The 22531-nt window shown below is 40.6% G+C and overlaps 1 protein-coding gene across 1 annotated transcript; it reads left to right on the forward strand.

Annotated features, from left to right (window-relative positions):
• The first annotated feature begins 14008 nt into the window (after positions 1–14008).
• On the forward strand, positions 14009–20806 carry LOC308140274 (galactose-3-O-sulfotransferase 2-like). Its single transcript, XM_080509962.1, has 3 exons — positions 14009–14078; positions 15794–16232; positions 18773–20806. Exons 2-3 carry the CDS (start codon positions 16212–16214, stop codon positions 19556–19558), a joined length of 807 nt encoding a protein of 268 aa, XP_080366088.1. The 5' UTR covers positions 14009–14078; positions 15794–16211; the 3' UTR covers positions 19559–20806.
• Positions 20807–22531: the final 1725 nt, after the last annotated feature.

Here is a 22531-nt window from a genome sequence, read left to right on the forward strand (position 1 = left end):
TCAGACTTTCTGAACCTCATGTGGTTGCATAGAATGTCAAAATTCTTCAGGCTGTTCTTTTCGACAAAACTTGTGTTGAATAATTTCGGGTAGGACATCATGTGCTTTTTGTTCCGGGGCAAGGCGAAGATTAACCCCTTGTTGTCACCATACCGGTACAGGATGTTTTGGACAGTGCTGCTCGCTGTTTTGTGTGTCTTCAGAAAAACAATGTGAGATTTTGGTTTGCAGGATTTCGGGGGGTTTTGTTTCCTTCTTTCCAGAAGCCCATCATTGGACTGATTTCCAGCTGCCTCATTTTGACTTTTGACCTCCAATAAGCCATCTTCCTGCTGGAACCCCTGAATAGGAGGTGGATGATCTGTGGGGTGTTTATCCTGTTGGAGTCTGAAGTTCTGCTGAACCAGTGGAGGAGGAGGACCGTCGTTCTGAGGACGAGGTTCTTTGGGATCATTCTGAGGACGAGGCTCTTTCGTGTTGTTCTGAGGATGAGGCTCGTAGGTGTCGTCATTTGTCTTCAAGTATTTCACTGCAGGTCTCCCGTCAAGAGCAAAAAGCTTCCAAAGGGCACTGAAAGAGTAAAAAAAAAAAGGTTTTTACTTTTAACACAGAAAAAAACCAAAGCATAATTTTCATAGAAAAGTGTATCAAGTTAGTTTTTCTTTTTTCTGAGACAAATTCATTTTTGAGGCCATCAGGAATACATTACCGTGACTTTCTGGGTGTGTGAGCTTTAAAAGTAAAGACATTTGTCAAAGTGTTCCCATCCAGAAGAACTGCTGGAGGACGTGAGAGACAGAAACAAAATTTCTCTTGGAACCCTCTTCATGCCAAAAATGTGACTACTCCAGATACTGAGTCCCAGTGCGAGGCAAGAAGTGGTATATGATATGTGCTCTTTACAAGAAGCAATATTAATATTTTGAATATTCTTATGTTTTTGTAATATACATTTTAAAACTAGAAAGTTTCATATGACATTGTGTGTGTGCCTACCGCTCGCTGCTGACTAGTATGTCCTCTGTCATAGAAAATCTTAAGACCTTTGTACGGTTTTATACTGAGATACTTTATATCGTGTTGATTGAGGTATTCACAGCTGACCTCAGATCTCAGTTTATCACGGCTTCTTGTTGTTCCTTGTTATTGATTAACCGACGTCTCTGACTCTAGAGGAAAAGGCGTGTTGTCGATGTTAATACCAGCTCCCCTGCCATTGATGGAATAGAAGGAGTAATTTCATCCTTTATTGAGCGGGGTGTGTTAATTGAAACTTGTCGACCCTGTATCACAATGATTCTGCCAAACCCACAGCCTGGCAGACCAGATGAGTGGAGATTTGTTTGAGATCTCCAAGCGTTTACTAACATTGTTGCACCAGCAACACTGATTGTTCCAGATACCAACACTATCCTGGCTTCATTGCTCAGCGTTCTTTTCTATTCCCTTGCACTCAGATAGTCACTATCTGTTTGCGTTCACATACAAAGAGGACACACAGTATACATACGAAGTATACCAGTGCCTTTCTGATTTCTACCTCACACAGCCTGGACCAGTACATACATTGTCCAGGTTTGCACCACCTATTGTAATTTTGTTGTGTGTATGGAATCACATGCATACAACAAATACATATTATAGGATATTAAAATAATTCTAATTGGACTCATGAGGCCGCAGAGGGAAGTCGGTCCAGAACAGACATCTTCCTATCAAGACCCCCAGATTCAGCTCCAGGTCCACCAGTCTGCAGACTCCTGCTCTCTGTCTGTCTGTCTGTCCTGGTCTGCAGGTGTACCTGTGTGTGTGTGTTGACTCCTCCCCCTGTCTGTCTTCAGATGCTCTCTGGACGAGCGCCACTCCCAATAGAACCTCTCAGCCCTGGTTAAAATCATTTGGTTATGTTTGTATTGAAACGTGTGTTTTTTAATTTTCAAATGTCATTTAAATGTGATAAAACATCATATTTTAAGTTAAGATAGTGAGTTACACAGTACGTTTATTGTTCTACAAATCTATGTTCACAGTGCTAAAACTCACGCAAGAGGTTTATTATAACCTGGGGTTGTTCCTTGTTATTGATTAACCAACGCCTCTGATCCGAGAGGAGGTGGTATATTGTCTCTCTTAACACTGGCTTCACTGTACGTCCGTAGAACATGTCTCCCAGATAAGGGAAACCGCCAAGATTCCAAGGCCTTCAGAAGTGTGGGGAGTCACGACGAGGGGGAGTTTCGAGACAGTCTGTGATGTGTCTGTGTCTGCATGACTGTCAGGAGGCTTCCAACTGTGTGTTTGCATAAACACTCTTGCATCAAGTCAAACCTGCGCATCACTGGGGAAGCAAAGCAAATTCTACGACACCCTCCATAATAGTGATAGTGGAATTGTACCGTATGTGTGTGTGTGTGTGTGTGTGTGTGTGTGTGTGTGTGTGTGTGTGTGTGTGTGTGTGTGTGTGTGTGTGTGTGTGTGTGTGTGTGTGTGTGTGTGTGTGTGTGTGTGTGTGTGTGTGTGTGTGTGTGTGTGTGTTGCCATGGAGATAAGGTGGCGTTCACAGACAGTTGATGGTGAGCAGGGTACCAATGGATTATGGATGGCTGGAACAAATCACTGTGGTTGGAGAACTGATTGACCGATTCTAAAAAAAAGTTTAAACTGAGAGCATCATTGGATTCTCACAGAATTATTGTTAACTATTGTGACTCCTCATTTGAAGCATTGGACTTGTAGCTACGTTTTGATGAAGAACATGATTAGACTGAGAAATGTGGCCGTAGCCTAAGCAGATCCTCTCTCCCGCTCCTGTGAACTCGTCTCCACTCACTGTGAGTTCCAGAAGCGGCTAGAAATGTTAGACAACTTACAAGTTCACCGTTTAAAATTGGTAGAAAATAGGAAAATGTATTTCACATCTGAACACTGGGCCGATGCGTTTTAATATTTACGATAAGTCTCTCGGTGTAAGTATGGCGAAGCCTCAGTCTTAAAGATTTTTTTGTGTGCGATTTTTGCAATTTTTTCAGTTAGTTAAAAAATGACATAACACGCTGTTCCCAAATCTTCCACAGGTTTTTGTATTCCTTTTGTGTTTGTGCCCCTAATGACGCAGAAGAGGTTTCACGCCGCTGGAAGCACGTACCTACACAAAATCCGACTGAAGAAATAGGTGAAGAAGATTTAAATAAACTGGTTCTTAGGATAGTAATCTCTGCACCTTTCCTCTTAAATAGGCAGGTACACAGATAAAAAAGAATACAGGTTTCTACTCAACTCAACAGTTTGTTAACAGACGGTGAACGGTGATGGGACTTCACCTGGACGGTTGGGTGTGAAGGGTCTGGATGGTGAGGCAGACCACCAGCAAGATGAGGAAGATGCACAGAGGGCGCCACCGCCGCTGCAGACACCTACTACACCTATTAAAAAAAAAAAAAAAAAAAAATCAAATACAAAACCTCCCATAAAGTTTAAAGCCAAGTGTGGAACCGTTTAGACGTTTTTTTAACGCATAAATGGTGAAATATTTGTGAATTTTCCGTCTTATGAGAGATACGATTACTGTGTAATGCATTAATGGTAGGTTAATACTTTATAACTCACTGAAATGTATTTGAATTTCATATTTATATGTTTCTTTTATTTCTAAGTCGTTGTTAAAGGATATTTCAATACTTCAGTGTTTTAAAGTCAATAAACAAACCTGTTGTTAAGGACTGCTCTTTAACAACCTTGGCCTCTTAATGGGAGAGGGATCAAATTTAATGTTCTGCCTGGCCGAACAGCAATATTTGCACTTTAAATAATGTATATAGTGACACTGGTCTGCACCTTTCAAGATATTAGAGACAAGTGTTATTTTCCTTCACACTCTTTTTCTATCTTCAAATTCGATGATCTTGTCAGGTACATGGTGCCCGGGTGCAACGGTCATTACCAATTCACTAATTGTTCACAATACTAGTTTGTATAGTACAACAACTGCACTATATAAATCCTTCCTGGGGGCCTCCAATAATGAATTCCCACGTGACAGATCTTGGAGGTGTGTTTGCCCCCGTTTGGACTCCAATTTCTGTTTGGTCACAAGTCTGTACAAGTGTCCGGGAGGCTCCCTGCAAACTGCAACCATAAGTGGATCCACTTGATTTATATACACATAATATATTTAAACCCGTTTGTATGAAGTTCACAATTGTTTCCTTGTGTAGCTTTTGCTCTTTGAAAGCCTCTGGTGCATTTTTCCTTTTTTTCTTTTTGCATCTGATGTGGAGCTGCCCTCTAGTCTCAAAATTCTGGTTGAAGGTGCCAGTCTAGCTCTCGGACTTCAAAGTCCAGGCCTCTTCACGATATACCCACACACACACACACACACACACCACGGTTCTCCCATCCACTCCAATAACCCGGTCTTCAAATTTGCAGGTGACGCCACCATGGTGGGCCCTCCTAAAGGACAATGATGAGACCCACTGCAGAGGGGAGATCCAGCACCTGACCCAAAGGTGTTCAGACAACAACTTCCTGCTGAACACCTGGAAGCAAACCCACTGCTTACACTCCTCAAGGAGGAGGTTCAGATACATCAGGGCCAGAACGAAAACACCCCAGGACAGTTTCAACTCGAGAGTTCTAACCCAACTGAGCAACAGTCCAAATCACATCTTTGAGACGTCACTTCCAGTCCTCTAGAAGACATCTTCAGGGAATCCAGAATGAAAGTGGTTTTGTATGTCTCTCCTGGCATGGACGTCCTGTTTGGACGTCATATGAACGTCCAAAAAAGATGTCTGGATGACGTGACGCAATGAAACAAAAGAAAGAAAAGAAATTGGGACCACACCTGGACCCAAACTAAAACCTCCTTCATGACAAGCATGACTCTAATCCACAAGGCTAACAAGACACAGTAAATCCTATTCATTCTTACAATCATTTTGAAAGCATGTCACTTATTATCGGGACAATATTGTGGGGATTGAACCGGTCAGGAATGTGCTGTTGGCTCAGTGGATAGGAATCTTGTTTGCCATGAATTAAGTTTGGTTTAAAGTCCAGGCTGTGGTCACAATTCTTCCTTTTTTTTTTCTTTCATTGCGTATGTCATCCAGAGGTCTTGGTTGGACGATCATATGACGTCCATACAAGATGTCCATGCAACATCCAGGAAAGACGTACAAAATAATGTTCATTCTGGTTCCCTGAAGACGTCTTCTGGAGGACTGGAGGTGATTTGGACTATAGCTCAGTGGGGAAAGCCATCTGCCATCTGCTGACACACACACACACACACACACACACACACACACACACACACACACACACACACACACACACACACACACACACACACACACACACACACACACACACACACACACACACACGGCTGTACACACAGATATCCACATCCTCTTCCAGACGTGAACAAACACACAGTATACATACGAAGTATACCAGTGCCTTTGTGTTTTCTACCTCACACAGCCTGGACCAGTACATACATTGTCCAGGTTTGCACCACCTATTGTAATTTGTTGTGTGTTTGGAATCACATGCATACAACAAATACAGTCAAAGGATAATAAAATAATTCTAATTGGACTCACGAGGCCGCAGAGGGAAGTCGGTCCAGAACAGACATCTTCCTATCAAGACCCCCAGATTCAGCTCCAGGTCCACCAGTCTGCAGACTCCTGCTCTCTGTCTGTCTGTCTGTCCTGGTCTGCAGGTGTACCTGTGTGTGTGTGTTGACTCCTCCCCCTGTCTGTCTTCAGATGCTCTCTGGACGAGCGCCACTCCCAATAGAACCTCTCAGCCCTGGTTAAAATCATTTGGTTATGTTTGTATTGAAACGTGTGTTTTTTAATTTTCAAATGTCATTTAAATGTGATAAAACATCATATTTTAAGTTAAGATAGTGAGTTACACAGTACGTTTATTGTTCTACAAATCTATGTTCACAGTGCTAAAACTCACGCAAGAGGTTTATTATAACCTGGGGTTGTTCCTTGTTATTGATTAACCAACGCCTCTGATCCGAGAGGAGGTGGTATATTGTCTCTCTTAACACTGGCTTCACTGTACGTCCGTAGAACATGTCTCCCAGATAAGGGAAACCGCCAAGATTCCAAGGCCTTCAGAAGTGTGGGGAGTCACGACGAGGGGGAGTTTCGAGACAGTCTGTGATGTGTCTGTGTCTGCATGACTGTCAGGAGGCTTCCAACTGTGTGTTTGCATAAACACTCTTGCATCAAGTCAAACCTGCGCATCACTGGGGAAGCAAAGCAAATTCTACGACACCCTCCATAATAGTGATAGTGGAATTGTACCGTATGTGTGTGTGTGTGTGTGTGTGTGTGTGTGTGTGTGTGTGTGTGTGTGTGTGTGTGTGTGTGTGTGTGTGTGTGTGTGTGTGTGTGTGTGTGTGTGTGTGTGTGTGTGTGTGTGTGTGTGTGTGTGTGTTGCCATGGAGATAAGGTGGCGTTCACAGACAGTTGATGGTGAGCAGGGTACCAATGGATTATGGATGGCTGGAACAAATCACTGTGGTTGGAGAACTGATTGACCGATTCTAAAAAAAAGTTTAAACTGAGAGCATCATTGGATTCTCACAGAATTATTGTTAACTATTGTGACTCCTCATTTGAAGCATTGGACTTGTAGCTACGTTTTGATGAAGAACATGATTAGACTGAGAAATGTGGCCGTAGCCTAAGCAGATCCTCTCTCCCGCTCCTGTGAACTCGTCTCCACTCACTGTGAGTTCCAGAAGCGGCTAGAAATGTTAGACAACTTACAAGTTCACCGTTTAAAATTGGTAGAAAATAGGAAAATGTATTTCACATCTGAACACTGGGCCGATGCGTTTTAATATTTACGATAAGTCTCTCGGTGTAAGTATGGCGAAGCCTCAGTCTTAAAGATTTTTTTGTGTGCGATTTTTGCAATTTTTTCAGTTAGTTAAAAAATGACATAACACGCTGTTCCCAAATCTTCCACAGGTTTTTGTATTCCTTTTGTGTTTGTGCCCCTAATGACGCAGAAGAGGTTTCACGCCGCTGGAAGCACGTACCTACACAAAATCCGACTGAAGAAATAGGTGAAGAAGATTTAAATAAACTGGTTCTTAGGATAGTAATCTCTGCACCTTTCCTCTTAAATAGGCAGGTACACAGATAAAAAAGAATACAGGTTTCTACTCAACTCAACAGTTTGTTAACAGACGGTGAACGGTGATGGGACTTCACCTGGACGGTTGGGTGTGAAGGGTCTGGATGGTGAGGCAGACCACCAGCAAGATGAGGAAGATGCACAGAGGGCGCCACCGCCGCTGCAGACACCTACTACACCTATTAAATAAAAAAAAATCAAAAAATCAAATACAAAACCTCCCATAAAGTTTAAAGCCAAGTGTGGAACCGTTTAGACGTTTTTTTAACGCATAAATGGTGAAATATTTGTGAATTTTCCGTCTTATGAGAGATACGATTACTGTGTAATGCATTAATGGTAGGTTAATACTTTATAACTCACTGAAATGTATTTGAATTTCATATTTATATGTTTCTTTTATTTCTAAGTCGTTGTTAAAGGATATTTCAATACTTCAGTGTTTTAAAGTCAATAAACAAACCTGTTGTTAAGGACTGCTCTTTAACAACCTTGGCCTCTTAATGGGAGAGGGATCAAATTTAATGTTCTGCCTGGCCGAACAGCAATATTTGCACTTTAAATAATGTATATAGTGACACTGGTCTGCACCTTTCAAGATATTAGAGACAAGTGTTATTTTCCTTCACACTCTTTTTCTATCTTCAAATTCGATGATTTTGTCAGGTACATGGTGCCCGGGTGCAACGGTCATTACCAATTCACTAATTGTTCACAATACTAGTTTGTATAGTACAACAACTGCACTATATAAATCCTTCCTGGGGGCCTCCAATAATGAATTCCCACGTGACAGATCTTGGAGGTGTGTTTGCCCCCGTTTGGACTCCAATTTCTGTTTGGTCACAAGTCTGTACAAGTGTCCGGGAGGCTCCCTGCAAACTGCAACCATAAGTGGATCCACTTGATTTATATACACATAATATATTTAAACCCGTTTGTATGAAGTTCACAATTGTTTCCTTGTGTAGCTTTTGCTCTTTGAAAGCCTCTGGTGCATTTTTCCTTTTTTTCTTTTTGCATCTGATGTGGAGCTGCCCTCTAGTCTCAAAATTCTGGTTGAAGGTGTCAGTCGAGCTCTCGGACTTCAAAGTCCAGGCCTCTTCACGATATACCCACACACACACACACACACACACCACGGTTCTCCCATCCACTCCAATAACCCGGTCTTCAAATTTGCAGGTGACGCCACCATGGTGGGCCCTCCTAAAGGACAATGATGAGACCCACTGCAGAGGGGAGATCCAGCACCTGACCCAAAGGTGTTCAGACAACAACTTCCTGCTGAACACCTGGAAGCAAACCCACTGCTTACACTCCTCAAGGAGGAGGTTCAGATACATCAGAACGAAAACACCCCAGGACAGTTTCAACTCGAGAGTTCTAACCCAACTGAGCAACAGTCCAAATCACATCTTTGAGACGTCACTTCCAGTCCTCTAGAAGACATCTTCAGGGAATCCAGAATGAAAGTGGTTTTGTATGTCTCTCCTGGCATGGACGTCCTGTTTGGACGTCATATGAACGTCCAAACAAGATGTCTGGATGACGTGACGCAATGAAACAAAAGAAAGAAAAGAAATTGGGACCACACCTGGACCCAAACTAAAACCTCCTTCATGACAAGCATGACTCTAATCCACAAGGCTAACAAGACACAGTAAATCCTATTCATTCTTACAATCATTTTGAAAGCATGTCACTTATTATCGGGACAATATTGTGGGGATTGAACCGGTCAGGAATGTGCTGTTGGCTCAGTGGATAGGAATCTTGTTTGCCATGAATTAAGTTTGGTTTAAAGTCCAGGCTGTGGTCACAATTCTTCCTTTTTTTTTTCTTTCATTGCGTATGTCATCCAGACGTCTTGGTTGGACGATCATATGACGTCCATACAAGATGTCCATGCAACATCCAGGAAAGACGTACAAAATAATGTTCATTCTGGTTCCCTGAAGACGTCTTCTGGAGGACTGGAGGTGATTTGGACTATAGCTCAGTGGGGAAAGCCATCTGCCATCTGCTGACACACACACACACACACACACACACACACACACACACACACACACACACACACACACACACACACACACACACACACACACACACACACACACACACACACGGCTGTACACACAGATATCCACATCCTCTTCCAGACGTGAACAAACACACAGTATACATACGAAGTATACCAGTGCCTTTGTGTTTTCTACCTCACACAGCCTGGACCAGTACATACATTGTCCAGGTTTGCACCACCTATTGTAATTTTGTTGTGTGTATGGAATCACATGCATACAACAAATACAGTCAAAGGATAATAAAATAATTCTAATTGGACTCACGAGGCCGCAGAGGGAAGTCGGTCCAGAACAGACATCTTCCTATCAAGACCCCCAGATTCAGCTCCAGGTCCACCAGTCTGCAGACTCCTGCTCTCTGTCTGTCTGTCTGTCCTGGTCTGCAGGTGTACCTGTATGTATGTGTGTGTGTGTGTGTGTGTGTGTGTGTGTGTGTGTGTGTGTGTGTGTGTGTGTGTGTGTGTGTGCGTGCGTGCGTGTGGGTGTGGACTCCTCCCCCTGTCTGTCCTCAGGTCCTCACTGGATGAGTGCCACTCCCAATAGAACCTCTCACCTAAAATTCTGCCACAGTCAACCCCTGGACTATCATACACATGTGGCAAACAGCTCTGGACAAATGTGGAAAAAAAGAATTTCCCCGAGGGAAATAGTGAAGTATTCTCACTTGTTTTATTTCAAATACTCCAAACAGTATTTGAAAAGCATCCAATTTAAATAAACTAATATATACAAATTCCATCATCTTTGTTGGCATGTGTACATGAAAATATACAAATATATTAATATTAATTTTTCACAGCTCAAGCAAATCATTGTGAAACATTTTCTCCTTCTTTGCCTATAACTTGTGTTTTTTTGAATTGTTTTACTGCTTGAGCTTCTTTGCATGTTTAGTTTTCTCATTTTACAGGAAGAGGAATTCATTTCAGCCACTCCTTGTTTGGCTGCCTTTTGTTGTACAAGTTCTTTTGTTTCCTGTTGTTAAAAAAGCATTAACATATATATATATATATATATATATATATATATATATATATATATATATATATATATATATATATATATATATATATATGTATATATGTTCAATTCAATTGATTTTTCAATTGATTTTGTTAAAACAGATGTGGTTTACATTTTGTATTACCTCATTTGCAAGTGCAAGTATTTATGTATTTATTTATCTTTTAACCCAAAACATCTCCCCATCAGTTTCTCTCATATAGGATACTGGAAAAACACCTGGAACGGAAAATCCCAGCGCTTATTTGTGTTTTGTGGTTTCATGAATTTAAAGAATCTGGGTTTACCTGTCCTCCAGGTCTACACGCACACACACACACACACACACACACACACACACACACACACACACACACACACACACACACACACACACACACACACACACACACACACACACACACACACACACACACACACACACACACACACACACACACACACACACACACACACTTCTAGATTTCTTATCAAATATCATTTACTTGCTGCATGCACAGATTTTTTTCTTTTCTTCTCAAATTTTGTTTGTTTGTTTCTTTTTTTAAATGTTTTTTTATAGCATGTCCCCCCCCCTCACAGGAACATTAATGAAACAAGTAACAGTGTAAAATGTATCCGTTAAGAAAAGGGAATTAAACCAGATAAAACAACACACAAAACAAGACATTGGCAAAACATTTTTGTGTTTATATTTTATATTTGGCTGCATTTTTTAATATCATTTGATGACACTGTTATTTTCTGATGCATTTCATGAGCATGGACAAATGTGATACGTGAGATATATATACAAGTTAACACAGCTTATTCTTAGTATTATTACCTACTTAAACATTGTGCTATGTAAGATGCATAGATTGAAATAATCAGAAGGGCTTAAGTTACAGTTTAGTCGACCTAGTGCAAACATCCCTGGTGCTACAGAGCCCCCGAAGTGACATGGAGACAAAAAAAAAAGGAAGAGGGGAAAAAAAAACTATCTCGAGATCTCGCAAAACTTTCTCGGGATCTCGCAATAACTTTTGCAAGATCTCGCAAAACTATATTGTTATATACACGCATCGTGTATGTGATCGACGAAGTTTGTCCTTTCAGAGACACCGTACCCCCCACTGTTGTTGAGAGAAGCTAAAGCTAATGGAGGCTACCCACCCATACGAGAGTTAGTTTGGAAGTGGTGGTGAGCTGTATTATGAATAAAATATGTTTCAATGGTCTGTGTACTTATGTATTTTAATATTTATCTGTGTCCTTCATGAGGTGAGATCACAGACTTCGTTGCAGGAGTCAAGACAATTATTTTTCTTTGTTTGTGTTTATCTTAATTCAATTTAATTTAATTTAATTTTGTTGTATATAATATAAATCTGCCTCCTCCAGAGATGTCCTGTAGTATCGCCTATTCGAAACCTTTTAAACTATCTCTTTTTTTTAAATCAAGACTCTCCAACATATGATTGCATTCATATTTTACCTGATAATAACACAAGTCTGTGAATTCCACTGTTTGTTCAAATGTAAGTCTCAGCAACTAGACTGCCTCGCCCATCTTGTACATTCAAGCTATTGTCTCTTAATGAGATGAGCTGAAACTCGTCTTTCAAAACTGAATAAGTCACGCAAACTTGACAGGCATGGTTAACTAGTAAAAGTGGTATGACGCCTTACAGAAAGACGTCGACTCCACCCACACATTTTTAGATACATGATCCCAGTGGAACTAATGGATACATGAACTCAAAGGGAAGTAGGGAGGACAATGCATATCATTGTTGGAGTTACCACAACAAACCCAACGCTGCCAATCACATCATAATCATTCATATTCTTAATGCTTCAAGAGTCTCAACCTGCTTTTACATGATCCTCGTGTTCAACCATTCATTCATGTGTCATTCACACAGCAAGGACACTTCAACATACGGAAACCTCGACTGTAAACCTACACACCACACACGCATTATTTACATATTTTGTGTCTTCCACGATTTTATTCCTCTTTCCTACAGCGTGCCTTACAATAACGCACTCGTGATGAGAAACTCCTTGAACGGACTCACAGGTTTTTCAGTTGTTCATCTAAGTGAACCGGTTGTCGAGGTGACTTGGGCATGTGAGTTGATCTGTTGGCACAAATACCTACAGTGGTATGCATTTGGAGAATCTGGGTTTACCTGTAGTACTACCTTGTACTTTAACACCTCAGGGTGAATTGTCCACACTAAAACTAACACGATCACAAGCAGTCTGGTACACCTGCAGATCAGGTAGACGAGAGCAGGAGTCTGCAGGCTGGTAGACCTGGAGCTGAATCTGGGGGTCTTGATAGGAAGATGTCTGTTCTGGCTCAAGTCACCGCTGCACCTTTGTGAGTCCATTTATCTTACGTCCATCTGATTTGTGATAAATTTGGTTCATCAGCTCTTCTACATATTGTTGGAATATGTTGTCCGTTTAATAATCCCACACACATAATATGTAAAGACTGTAGTTATAATCTATTTTTACGTACAATTGGCAACACCTTCCTCACTTTGGTCTGACAAAATTAATGCAAAATCAATTATTTATTAAAAAGAAAATAAACAAAGAGTCAATGTAACTGTACAACTATACACACCCCTAAAATAATCACACATATTAAGATTAAGACAAAAGCTGCATTTCCACCATGTCCACATGATCCAAAACAATCTTTTTTCTGTCCGGCATTCTCAAACACTGCGTCTGCAGCGCCACCTGGAGCATGGAGTCTGTCGTTGTTGCGATTATTAAGCGACAGTGTGGAGTTGCATTCTTCAGTTTGTGTACTTTAGAAATAAAGGTGGATTGGAGAAAAAACAAAACTTTGAATTATTAGGCAGCAGTAAACAATGGTGAAAAGATGAAGTAGAGATGTTTGAGTCGAGACTGAATCTGACGATCAAAAGTTACATTTGCCTGTTTTTGGTCAGTTTTACGCTACTTTGGAGGAGATTCAACTGGTTAATGATGTGCAAAAACAGGTAATTGACTTCGATCATGCGTACGACACTCCTGTCCTGAAGTGCAGCGTCCATCCATCCATCCATTTTCTGCCGCTTATCCGGGGCCGGGTCGCGGAGGCAGCAGTGTGAGCAGAGTTGCCCGGACTTCCCTTACCCCAGACACTTCCTCCAGCTCTTCCGGTGGCACCCCAAGGCGTTCCCAGGCCAGCCGAGAGACATAGTCCCTCCAGCGTGTCCTGGGTCTGCCCCGAGGCCTCCTACCAGAGGGACATGCCCGGAACACCTCCCGAGGGAGGCGTCCGGGGGGCAGCTGAAACAGGTGCCCGAGCCACCTCAGCTGGCTCCTCTCGATGTGGAGGAGCAGCGGCTCTACTCCGAGCTCCTCCCTGGTGACTGAGCTCCTCACCCTATCTCTAAGGGTGACTGAGCTCCTCCCCTCCTCTAAGGGTGACGCCCAGACACCCTACGGAGGAAGCTCATTTCAGCCGCTTGTATCCGGGATCTCGTTCTTTCGGTCATGACCCATAGTTCACGACCATAGGTGAGGGTGAAGTGCAGCGTGTTATTGAAAATAACGCACACTATGATTCATTGTTTGAGGCTTGTTAGCTGGAGACTGGCGATGCATCACGTGGCTGTTTATCCTCCCACACGTTCAGAAACTACTCTAAAGATTGTGTTTTTGTTTTTTTGTTGTCATTTTTATTTTAAATGTTAGGAGATGTCGGCTGCGATGGCGTCGCACTGTGGTCGTCCTCCTCATCTTGCTGGTGGTCGGCATCACCTTCCAACCTTTCAGGTGACGTCGTATCACTGTTATTAAACTTTCCTGCTCCATTATGGCGACGATTTTACAGTTTTTAATCAGTCAGTCAGTCAGTCTCCCATAGTCCATTACGGCTGTGAGCATCATGGGTCTGCGCAGATTAAAAATCTCCCCCTTGCTTTCGGCAACTCCTCTCAGACACACTCAACACAGACACTTTTTGCATTTCATAAATAAATAAAATGCTCATGCAGTGACTGGTGGCAAGTAAGTCTGTCTGTCAGAGTACAGTCTGTGTAAGTTTCTTTGTTGAACTGAAATACAGAAACAAAGAAACAAACAAATAAATAAATAAACAAACACATACATACATAAATAAATATTGTATAATGTATATATGTATAATATATATTTTCTACATATACATTATACAACAACAACAACAACAACAATATGATTCTACTTTAGGACCTTGGTGCACAAAAATCCACTAAATGCATCCGTAGTAAAGGTATATACTGGTATTTCCATGATGTTTCCAATAAAGACAAACAGACAATCTCCTGCATTTTGGTCTTTATAAAATATTCCAAAAGACAAGAGGTCATTTTTCTCAACTGGTCGGCTCAACCTTTTGACCCTGTTGCTCTCATGCTTCTCTACCAAGCCTCTCCGAGAGAGCGCTTCTGGACAGCTGGTAGTTGAATGCCTTTGGCTCCTTTGTATTTGGGGGTGGGGCTTAGTGAACGGTCGATTAGGGCCCACGATAAGTCCCGCTCCCTTCTGCAGGGTGGCAGCTTCGAGTTGATGATGATCTGGAGACCCTGGAGAAGTTTGTGGTGACGATGTATGACGGGTTGGGTCTGGTCCAGAATTCCTGTCAAACTTTTAATGTTTGATTTTCAAGCTCTTGGGGGACTTGTTCAAATTAATTTCTTATTATTTTATCTGAGCTTTTAATATTATGGGACCACAAAAGAGCCCTGAGGTCATCTGACCAGTGGCCACGATCAAAATACAAACATTAGGCTGACCCGCCATTCGCTGTATCCCCAGCTCTGGAACAAACCCCCCCTTCATGTTCACCATTGTACATCGGCCTCTTTATATCAAGATTCAAAACCTTTCTGCTCAAGACAGCTTTTAGCTTAAGTGGTATGGTGATAGTTCATCTTGTTTTTTCACATTTTATTCACTTTATATATATATATATATATATATATATATATATATATATATATAGTGCTGTTTTGCTTATTTTTGCAGATTCTTTGTTCATTTGATTGCTGTCTCCTATTCAAGCAACTGTGTTGCAATGAAGTTGTGAAGCACTTTGGATACTCTCTGGGCTGTTGAAAGGGCTACATCAGTACATTTTGATTGATTAATTGATATTCAGCTCTGCTGCTCATCTCACAAATGCATATTCTTGCAAATGTGGTAACATTTTTACAAGACAAGTAAATATGCTTTTCAACAGTATAAAATGTATTGTTAAGAAGCACTGGTAAAATGAAGAATACATACATACTTTTCGAGCTTTATATACTGTTGTGATGAAACACTTCAACTCACACAACCAGGAAGTCACAGTCACGTACTCCTGATGGCCTAAACAATTATTTGGCTCTCAGCAAAAAGAAAAATGTACTTGATGGACTTTTCTGTGAACATAGTGTTTATTATATGTGTGTGTATGTATGTACTAATGTATTGATTAATTTATTTATGTATTTATACTTTTACAGTGCCCATTTGAACCTTTTGGCCCTCAATGGGAAAGCTGCAGTGAATAACTTCTGGACAAATGACGACACCAAAGAGCCTCAGAATGACGGTCCAATTCAGGGGCTCCAGCAGCAAGACGGCTTATTGGAGGTCAAAAGTCAAAATGAGCACGCTGGAAAGCTGTTTAATCATAAGCTTCTGGGAGGAGGGAAAAAGAACGTCAGAAAATCCTGCCAACCAAAATCTCACATTGTTTATCTGAAGACACACAAAACGGCGAGCAGCACTGTCCAAAACATCCTGTACCAGTATGGTGACACCAGGGGGTTGACCTTCGCCTTGCCCCCAGATGGAGTCGATCTGTGTTACCCAGGATATTTTAACACAGATTGTGTCAAAAAGAACGGCCTGACTCATTTTGACATTCTATGCAACCACATGAGGTTCAGAAAGTCTGAGGTGAGCTTCTTCACGAAATTATTCTAAATTAACTTTTGTTGTTGTCGTGAGTATTTGACTGTGAATTACTAGTTCAGATTGTGTGTCAGTGTAAACATCACTGTTGTGCTCCTCAGTAAAAGTCAGTAATTGATTAGTTAGTATTGATTTCCTTTTAAAATAGAGGCAGTGACAATACTATTTCATATGAATTAAAACAAGTTACCTCCGAATGTTGTATTGAAGCCACACCCCCTCAAACCAGCCACATGTCCATGAAGTGGCATTTTAACTTTTCTTTTTCTTTCTTTTTTTTTTTTTAAATAAAAAAAAAACATTTTTAAATACATTACAGTCATTCCAATGTGCTTTTATAGAGAAAATAGAAAAGCCCAACATATCCACATGATCAAGCAGGTGTGATTGCGACTGTGGAAAGGAAAAACTCCCCCCAACAGGGAGAAACCTTTGCAGAAACCAGACTCAGAGGTGGCGGCATTCTGCGGACTGGTTGGGATGAAAGGATAGAGGAGAAGAGAGGAAAGACAGAGAAAGACTTGGTGGGGAGATACAAACAATACCCTTGTTAGTGCTACATACATTTATTTTAAAATTATAATACAATAATCACAGTGATCCAAATATTTTCCAACTGCCATGGGATTAAACCAGCCTGAGCAACAACAGAGCAAAAACCAAAATAATCACAACAATTATAACAAAGACAAAAACAAAAGGACACAAAACAAAGAACAAAACATAAAAAAACTAAACAAACAAACAAACCAAAAAAACAACAAGAACATGATTTTGATAACTGACAGAACAATAGCAGAAAATAAGAAAAATCAGCACAGGCACTGGGTGAGGTGTACAATGTTTTTATCCAGGAGAGGTAATTTTGTTAAAATCCAAATTTCCATAGTGTAGCGAGTAGAAATTTCCAATTTACCCTATCAAAAGCTTTTTCTGCATCTAAGGAGGTGATAATGGCCTTTTGTTTATTCTGGTGGCAGTGGTCTATAAGATTAATTAATCTGCGTGTGTTGTTAGTGGAGTGTTGTCCTTTAATGAACCTTGTTTGATCAGGGTGTATGATGTGGGGTGTATTTTTTTCTATTCTGCTTGCTCATGTTTTACTGATTATTTTAAGATCTACATTGATTAGTGATATCGGGCGATAGCTAGATGGTAGTGTAGGATCTTTATCCGGTTTAAGAAGAAGATTGATATTTGCACAGTTCATATGTGGGGGGAGAGATGAATATTCTTTAATTTCCTCAACTGTTCCAAAAAAAAATTGGTGAGAGTAAAGGCCAAAATTCTTTGTAAAATTCAGTAGTGTATCTGTCAGGTCCTGGAGCTTTACCATCAGGCATGTGCTGGAGAGCTTCATGCAGTTCTTCTACTGAGATGGAAGCTTCAAGGCCTTGGATCTGTTCGTCTTTTAATTTTGGGAGGTCAACTGTGCTCAGAATTTCTCTATTTCAGATTGTGAAGGGTCAATTTGTGAAGAGTAAAGTTTTCTATAAAATTCTCTGAAAGCAGTATTTATTTCCTGAGGGTCACAAGTGATTTCACCATTTTGAGTTTTAACTGAGGTGATTGTACACTTTTCTTTGTTTCGTTTTAACTGATTGGCTAAGAGTTTGCTGATTTATTGCCATGTTCAAAGTTCTCCCAGCGTAATCTCTGTAGTTGAGATTGTGTTTTGTGTTCAATTATTTCATTCAAATCCATAGTCACTCATGTACTGCTGTATTATATCTGGTGATTCCCAGTGTCTGGTGTTTGCTGCTTTACTAACTCTGTCCATTTGTGGATTGATGGCTATGTTGAGGTCTCCTCCAACTATCAGTGTTTTGTCAGAGTGTGTTGAGAGGCTGGTGAAGAAGTTGTGATAGAAGGAGGGGTCGTCAACATTTGGACCATAGATGTTTGCGATACACATCTCTATGTTCTGAAGAGAGATATGAATAATTATAAATCTTCCCTCTGGGTCTATGGTTGTATCTTTATGAAATAATTGTTTTTTATTGCTGATTAATATAGCTACGCCTCTCTGCTTGGAGTTATAACCAGCTGAGTATGTGTGAGGGAATTGTGGTGAGATCAGTTTGTGATGTCCTGTGCTGCTAGGTGAGTGTGGGGATGTAGACCGGCAGGTATATAGAGAGTTTTGCTTTATAGCTCAGCTCTCTCTTCCCCACAACGGTCCACTACAATGACTCCTTTACTGCCATAGATCTGAGGGTCACTCGATTTCACGAGTCTTTCTGCCATGACAAGGCCACAGTCCAGGAAGGGACAGAAAAAAAAAAGCACACTGCTTGAATATAAGGCAGGGATGTTTTCCCCCCACTGTACATGAAAAAATATATATGTGTGTGTGAATTTGCTTACTAAACACTATCATGAGCCAGTGTGGTAAAGTGTTTTGCCGAAGGTACAACCATCAGTAAGACCCTGGAACAGTAGTATCATGTATTTGATGTATGCATGACTCATAGTGTTTTTATTTTTTTATGCATTAATCTTTGTTACTTTATGTTTTGCTCCAGGTGGAGAAACTGATGCCCAAAGATTCCTTCTACATTTCTATTCTGAGACATCCTGTGTCTATGATGGAGTCTACTTTTATTTTCTACAGGAACATTAAAATCTTCAGTAAGTTCAAATCCCTGGATGACTTCCTAGACAATGGCCAAGATAACAGATCATTGACGCACAACCATGTTCACAACACTCTTGCTTTTGACCTCGGCTATGACAACACTGCCACAGCTGACACCTCAGGCCTGGAGACAATAGTTAACAAAGTGATTGCTGGCATAGAAAAGGACTTCCACCTGATTCTTATCACTGACTACTTTGATGAGTCCATGATCTTGCTCAAGCACGCCCTCTGCTGGTCCCTGGATGATGTTGTTTCCTTTAAGGTCAACAGTCGTGCTAACGAAAGTCTTACGTCTGTTTCAATGACAACCGCTGAGAAAATCAAGAGATGGAACATTTTAGACTGGAGGATTTATCAACACTTTAACACCACCTTCTGGAACAAAGTGAGAAGTCTGGTTGGGGAAGAGGAGATGAAGCTTGAAGTTTCTCAACTGAAGGAACTACAAACCAAGTTATCAAACACCTGCTTGGAAGGTGGACAGGCTGTCAATGCAATGGAGGTAAAAGAGAAGATGGCGGAGCCTGTCCATCGTAAAACAGTGGTCCTTCAAGGTTATAACCTCAATCCCAACTTAGACATTCAAACCAAAGAAAAATGCCAAAGAATGATAACGACAGAACCAAAGTACAAAAAACTTTTGTATAAAAACCAGTTTGAAAAAACATAAGTGAAGTAAAAGTCTACAAGTTTTTCTTCACTTTGGAAGTGAAGAAAAAGAAATTCAATAAACATGCAACAGCAAACAGATATTAACAATTGACTAGTGCTGTCAATTGATTATAAAAACCTATAATTAATTGCACAATTTTCTGTAATTAATTGCGATTGTTCAAACTTTTTCAACTTAAGACAAGCTTGAAATAAAACTCGTTTTATGGAAAATGAATTAATGTAGACTCAACAAATGTATAAGTATATTTTGTATACTTATATACAAGCATGTTCAAATGCTTGCTTCTGGTTTTGGGTGAACACTGTTTCTCTCCAAGTTAAGCAAAAACAAAACCAAGAATATCCACAAAGAGAGATAATATAACAAAACCCAGACTAAACGTTAGTGTGCAGGTCCAACACTTTGATATTCCTAGGAATAAAATTGTGAATTCATGATATGAACGATGTTGCAATAATATAGTGAATACAATACTAATACAAAAAGAAACCACTCACACACACTCTCAACAGGGGGAACGAGAGAAACGCCACACATGTGTGCGCACATACAAGAACATAGACACGAGACGCAGAGAAGGAGAGAGAGAGAGAGGGGAGAAATTAATAGTTCACCCACAAGTTTGTAGTAATTCCTCCAGCTTTAGCAGTTTGGTGGCTCCTGCTGTTCAGCTGCAAAACAACGACTTTCACTGTCTCAAACGAGCCTTAAGTGCAACTTTTTAAAAGTGCAACTTTCTGTGTAATAATGTGTCTCCCATCATTACGAGGTATTGTGCTGCTCTGCAGCCGGGTGGCTCCGTGCTGCTGCACCTGTTGCTCACCTGACAAAAGGTTGGAGAGTTAAAATACAAACAAACAAAAAAAAACACAACCCAAAGGAACTTGTAAGTAAACAAAACTATCATTCTTTTTAACGAGTGAAACGTTATAAATTAACTGCCACAATTAACGTGTTAATTTTGACAGCACTAGAAGTTACTCCTCGTCATCCAGAGCAAATTAGTCGAACTATTGCTGTGACTGTTGTGATTTCTGCCTGAACACCAATTATGTTTCTTGATTATGATTTCTTATCTCATAAGGAGCGGTTATGTTGGATTTTGGTGGTGATCATCCATAATGATTATGAAAGATAGTTATCAATTATTTTATTATTGTATTAAGAATGGAATCTATTAAAAAAAAAAAAACTTCGCCCAACTAAGATCGTCTGAGTTCATTTGTGCCTAGACTTCCCACGTTTCTGCTGGTGTTTTGTGTTAGTGTTTCTTTTTATTCTGAACTTTTTCTTTCACTTTGTCCTGCCTTTTAGTCGACCACCTTTTTGCTCAGTTTGTTCAGAACCTTTTTTTTTTTTTTTTTTCCAAATAAAGAGTTTTTGAACTTTCACCTTTGAGTCCGAGTCTGTATTTGGGTTCTGCAATTGAATTGTGACACTGGGAAACACGCCCACTGATGCACGGAATAAATGTAAAATATTCCTCCATGCGAGAAAAAAAATATTTGTGTTGCCTGTAAGCTTTGTATTTGCTTTCTTCCTAATTTTCAAAATGTGTTCGTAATTGCACTTGACATATTGTTCAATTCCCCCTTGATTTGGTATTTTACACACACACACACACACACACACACACACACACACACACACACACACACACACAAGCGCGCGCACGCACTAACACACACACACACACACACACACACAATTTTTTGCATTCCAAGTTCTGATGAAGTTGCACCTTAGTATTTAGTTGCTTAGATAATTAATCTTGCAAATTAATGAATGAACGATTTATTTCAATTACTGTTACAGTTTCAGTGCAAAAGTTGAATTTATGTACATTCAATTCATAGTGCTTTAAAAATTTTGACTATCAAGATTCATTTCAGTTTCCTGCTTCAGCAAAACATTAATTAAACCTTTACATCTGCTTTCCGCTCCCGGGTCTCACGTCACCGTAACGGCTTTGTTGAGGTTGAGATGTTCTTCTCCTCATAACCAGGTTTTTTTGAGGTTCAGTAAGTCAAAACCTTGATCAGTTATCAAATAATTTGATTATTGAGGGTTTTTGCTCTGCTACACATGCAGTTTTTAATTGAATTGGATTTCTCAGAATAACTCCTCTCCTTCAGTTTGTGTGAAATAATGGAACAGATGGAACAGACACACTCTCCACACAGGGTAAGTACAGAATGTACATAGTTAAGCCCATAAGTGGTTTGACGAATTTAAAGAATCTGGATTTGCCTGTAAAGAAGGTGGTATTTCCAGAAAAGACATGCAAACATCACACACACGCACACACACACGCGCACACAAACACACACACACACACACACACACACACACGCACACACACACACACACACACACACACACACACACACACACACACACACACACACACACACACACACACACACACACACACACCACACACACACACACACACACACACACACACACACTTCACACACACACACATACACACACACACACACACACACAGGTACACCTGCAGATCAGGACAGACCAGACCAGGAGTCTGCAGACTGGAGAACCTGGAGCTGAATCTGGAGTCTCGACAGGAAGATGTCTGTTCTGGATCAAGTCACCTCTGCAGCTTCGTGAGTCCATTTATTATCAGCCCATCAATATTTATCTAACGTTCTGTTCAATCATTGCCTTGTATTAAAAGTCTCTTGGACAGTAAATCAGTTAAAGGGTCATCAACTCTTCTTTATGTAGGAATTTGATGTCTGTTTAGAAATTAGACACAAGATCCATTTTCAGTCAGAACACTCCAACGTGTTTGCTCAGCTTCAGAATCGTAACAAAATCTATAATTAGCTTGCTTCTAGAACCTGGTTACTGTAGGCCGTAACCACGCCAATACAATACACAATCTCCAACAAACCTGGCTGCTCTCTCTCATTCACGTCTCTCTCCGCTCTCCTCAGGCCG

Source organism: Blennius ocellaris (assembly GCF_963422515.1).
Source record: "Blennius ocellaris genome assembly, chromosome: 2".
In the NCBI taxonomy this organism is placed as follows: Eukaryota; Metazoa; Chordata; class Actinopteri; order Blenniiformes; family Blenniidae; genus Blennius; species Blennius ocellaris.

Bases quoted from the DNA above. Each gene is read 5' to 3' on its own strand.
- LOC308140274 (XM_080509962.1), top strand. From the start codon at position 16,212: ATGAGGTTCAGAAAGTCTGAG. The intron at 16,233-18,772 runs GTGAGCTTCTTC...GTTTTGCTCCAG, and splicing joins TGAGGTTCAGAAAGTCTGAG to GTGGAGAAACTGATGCCCAA.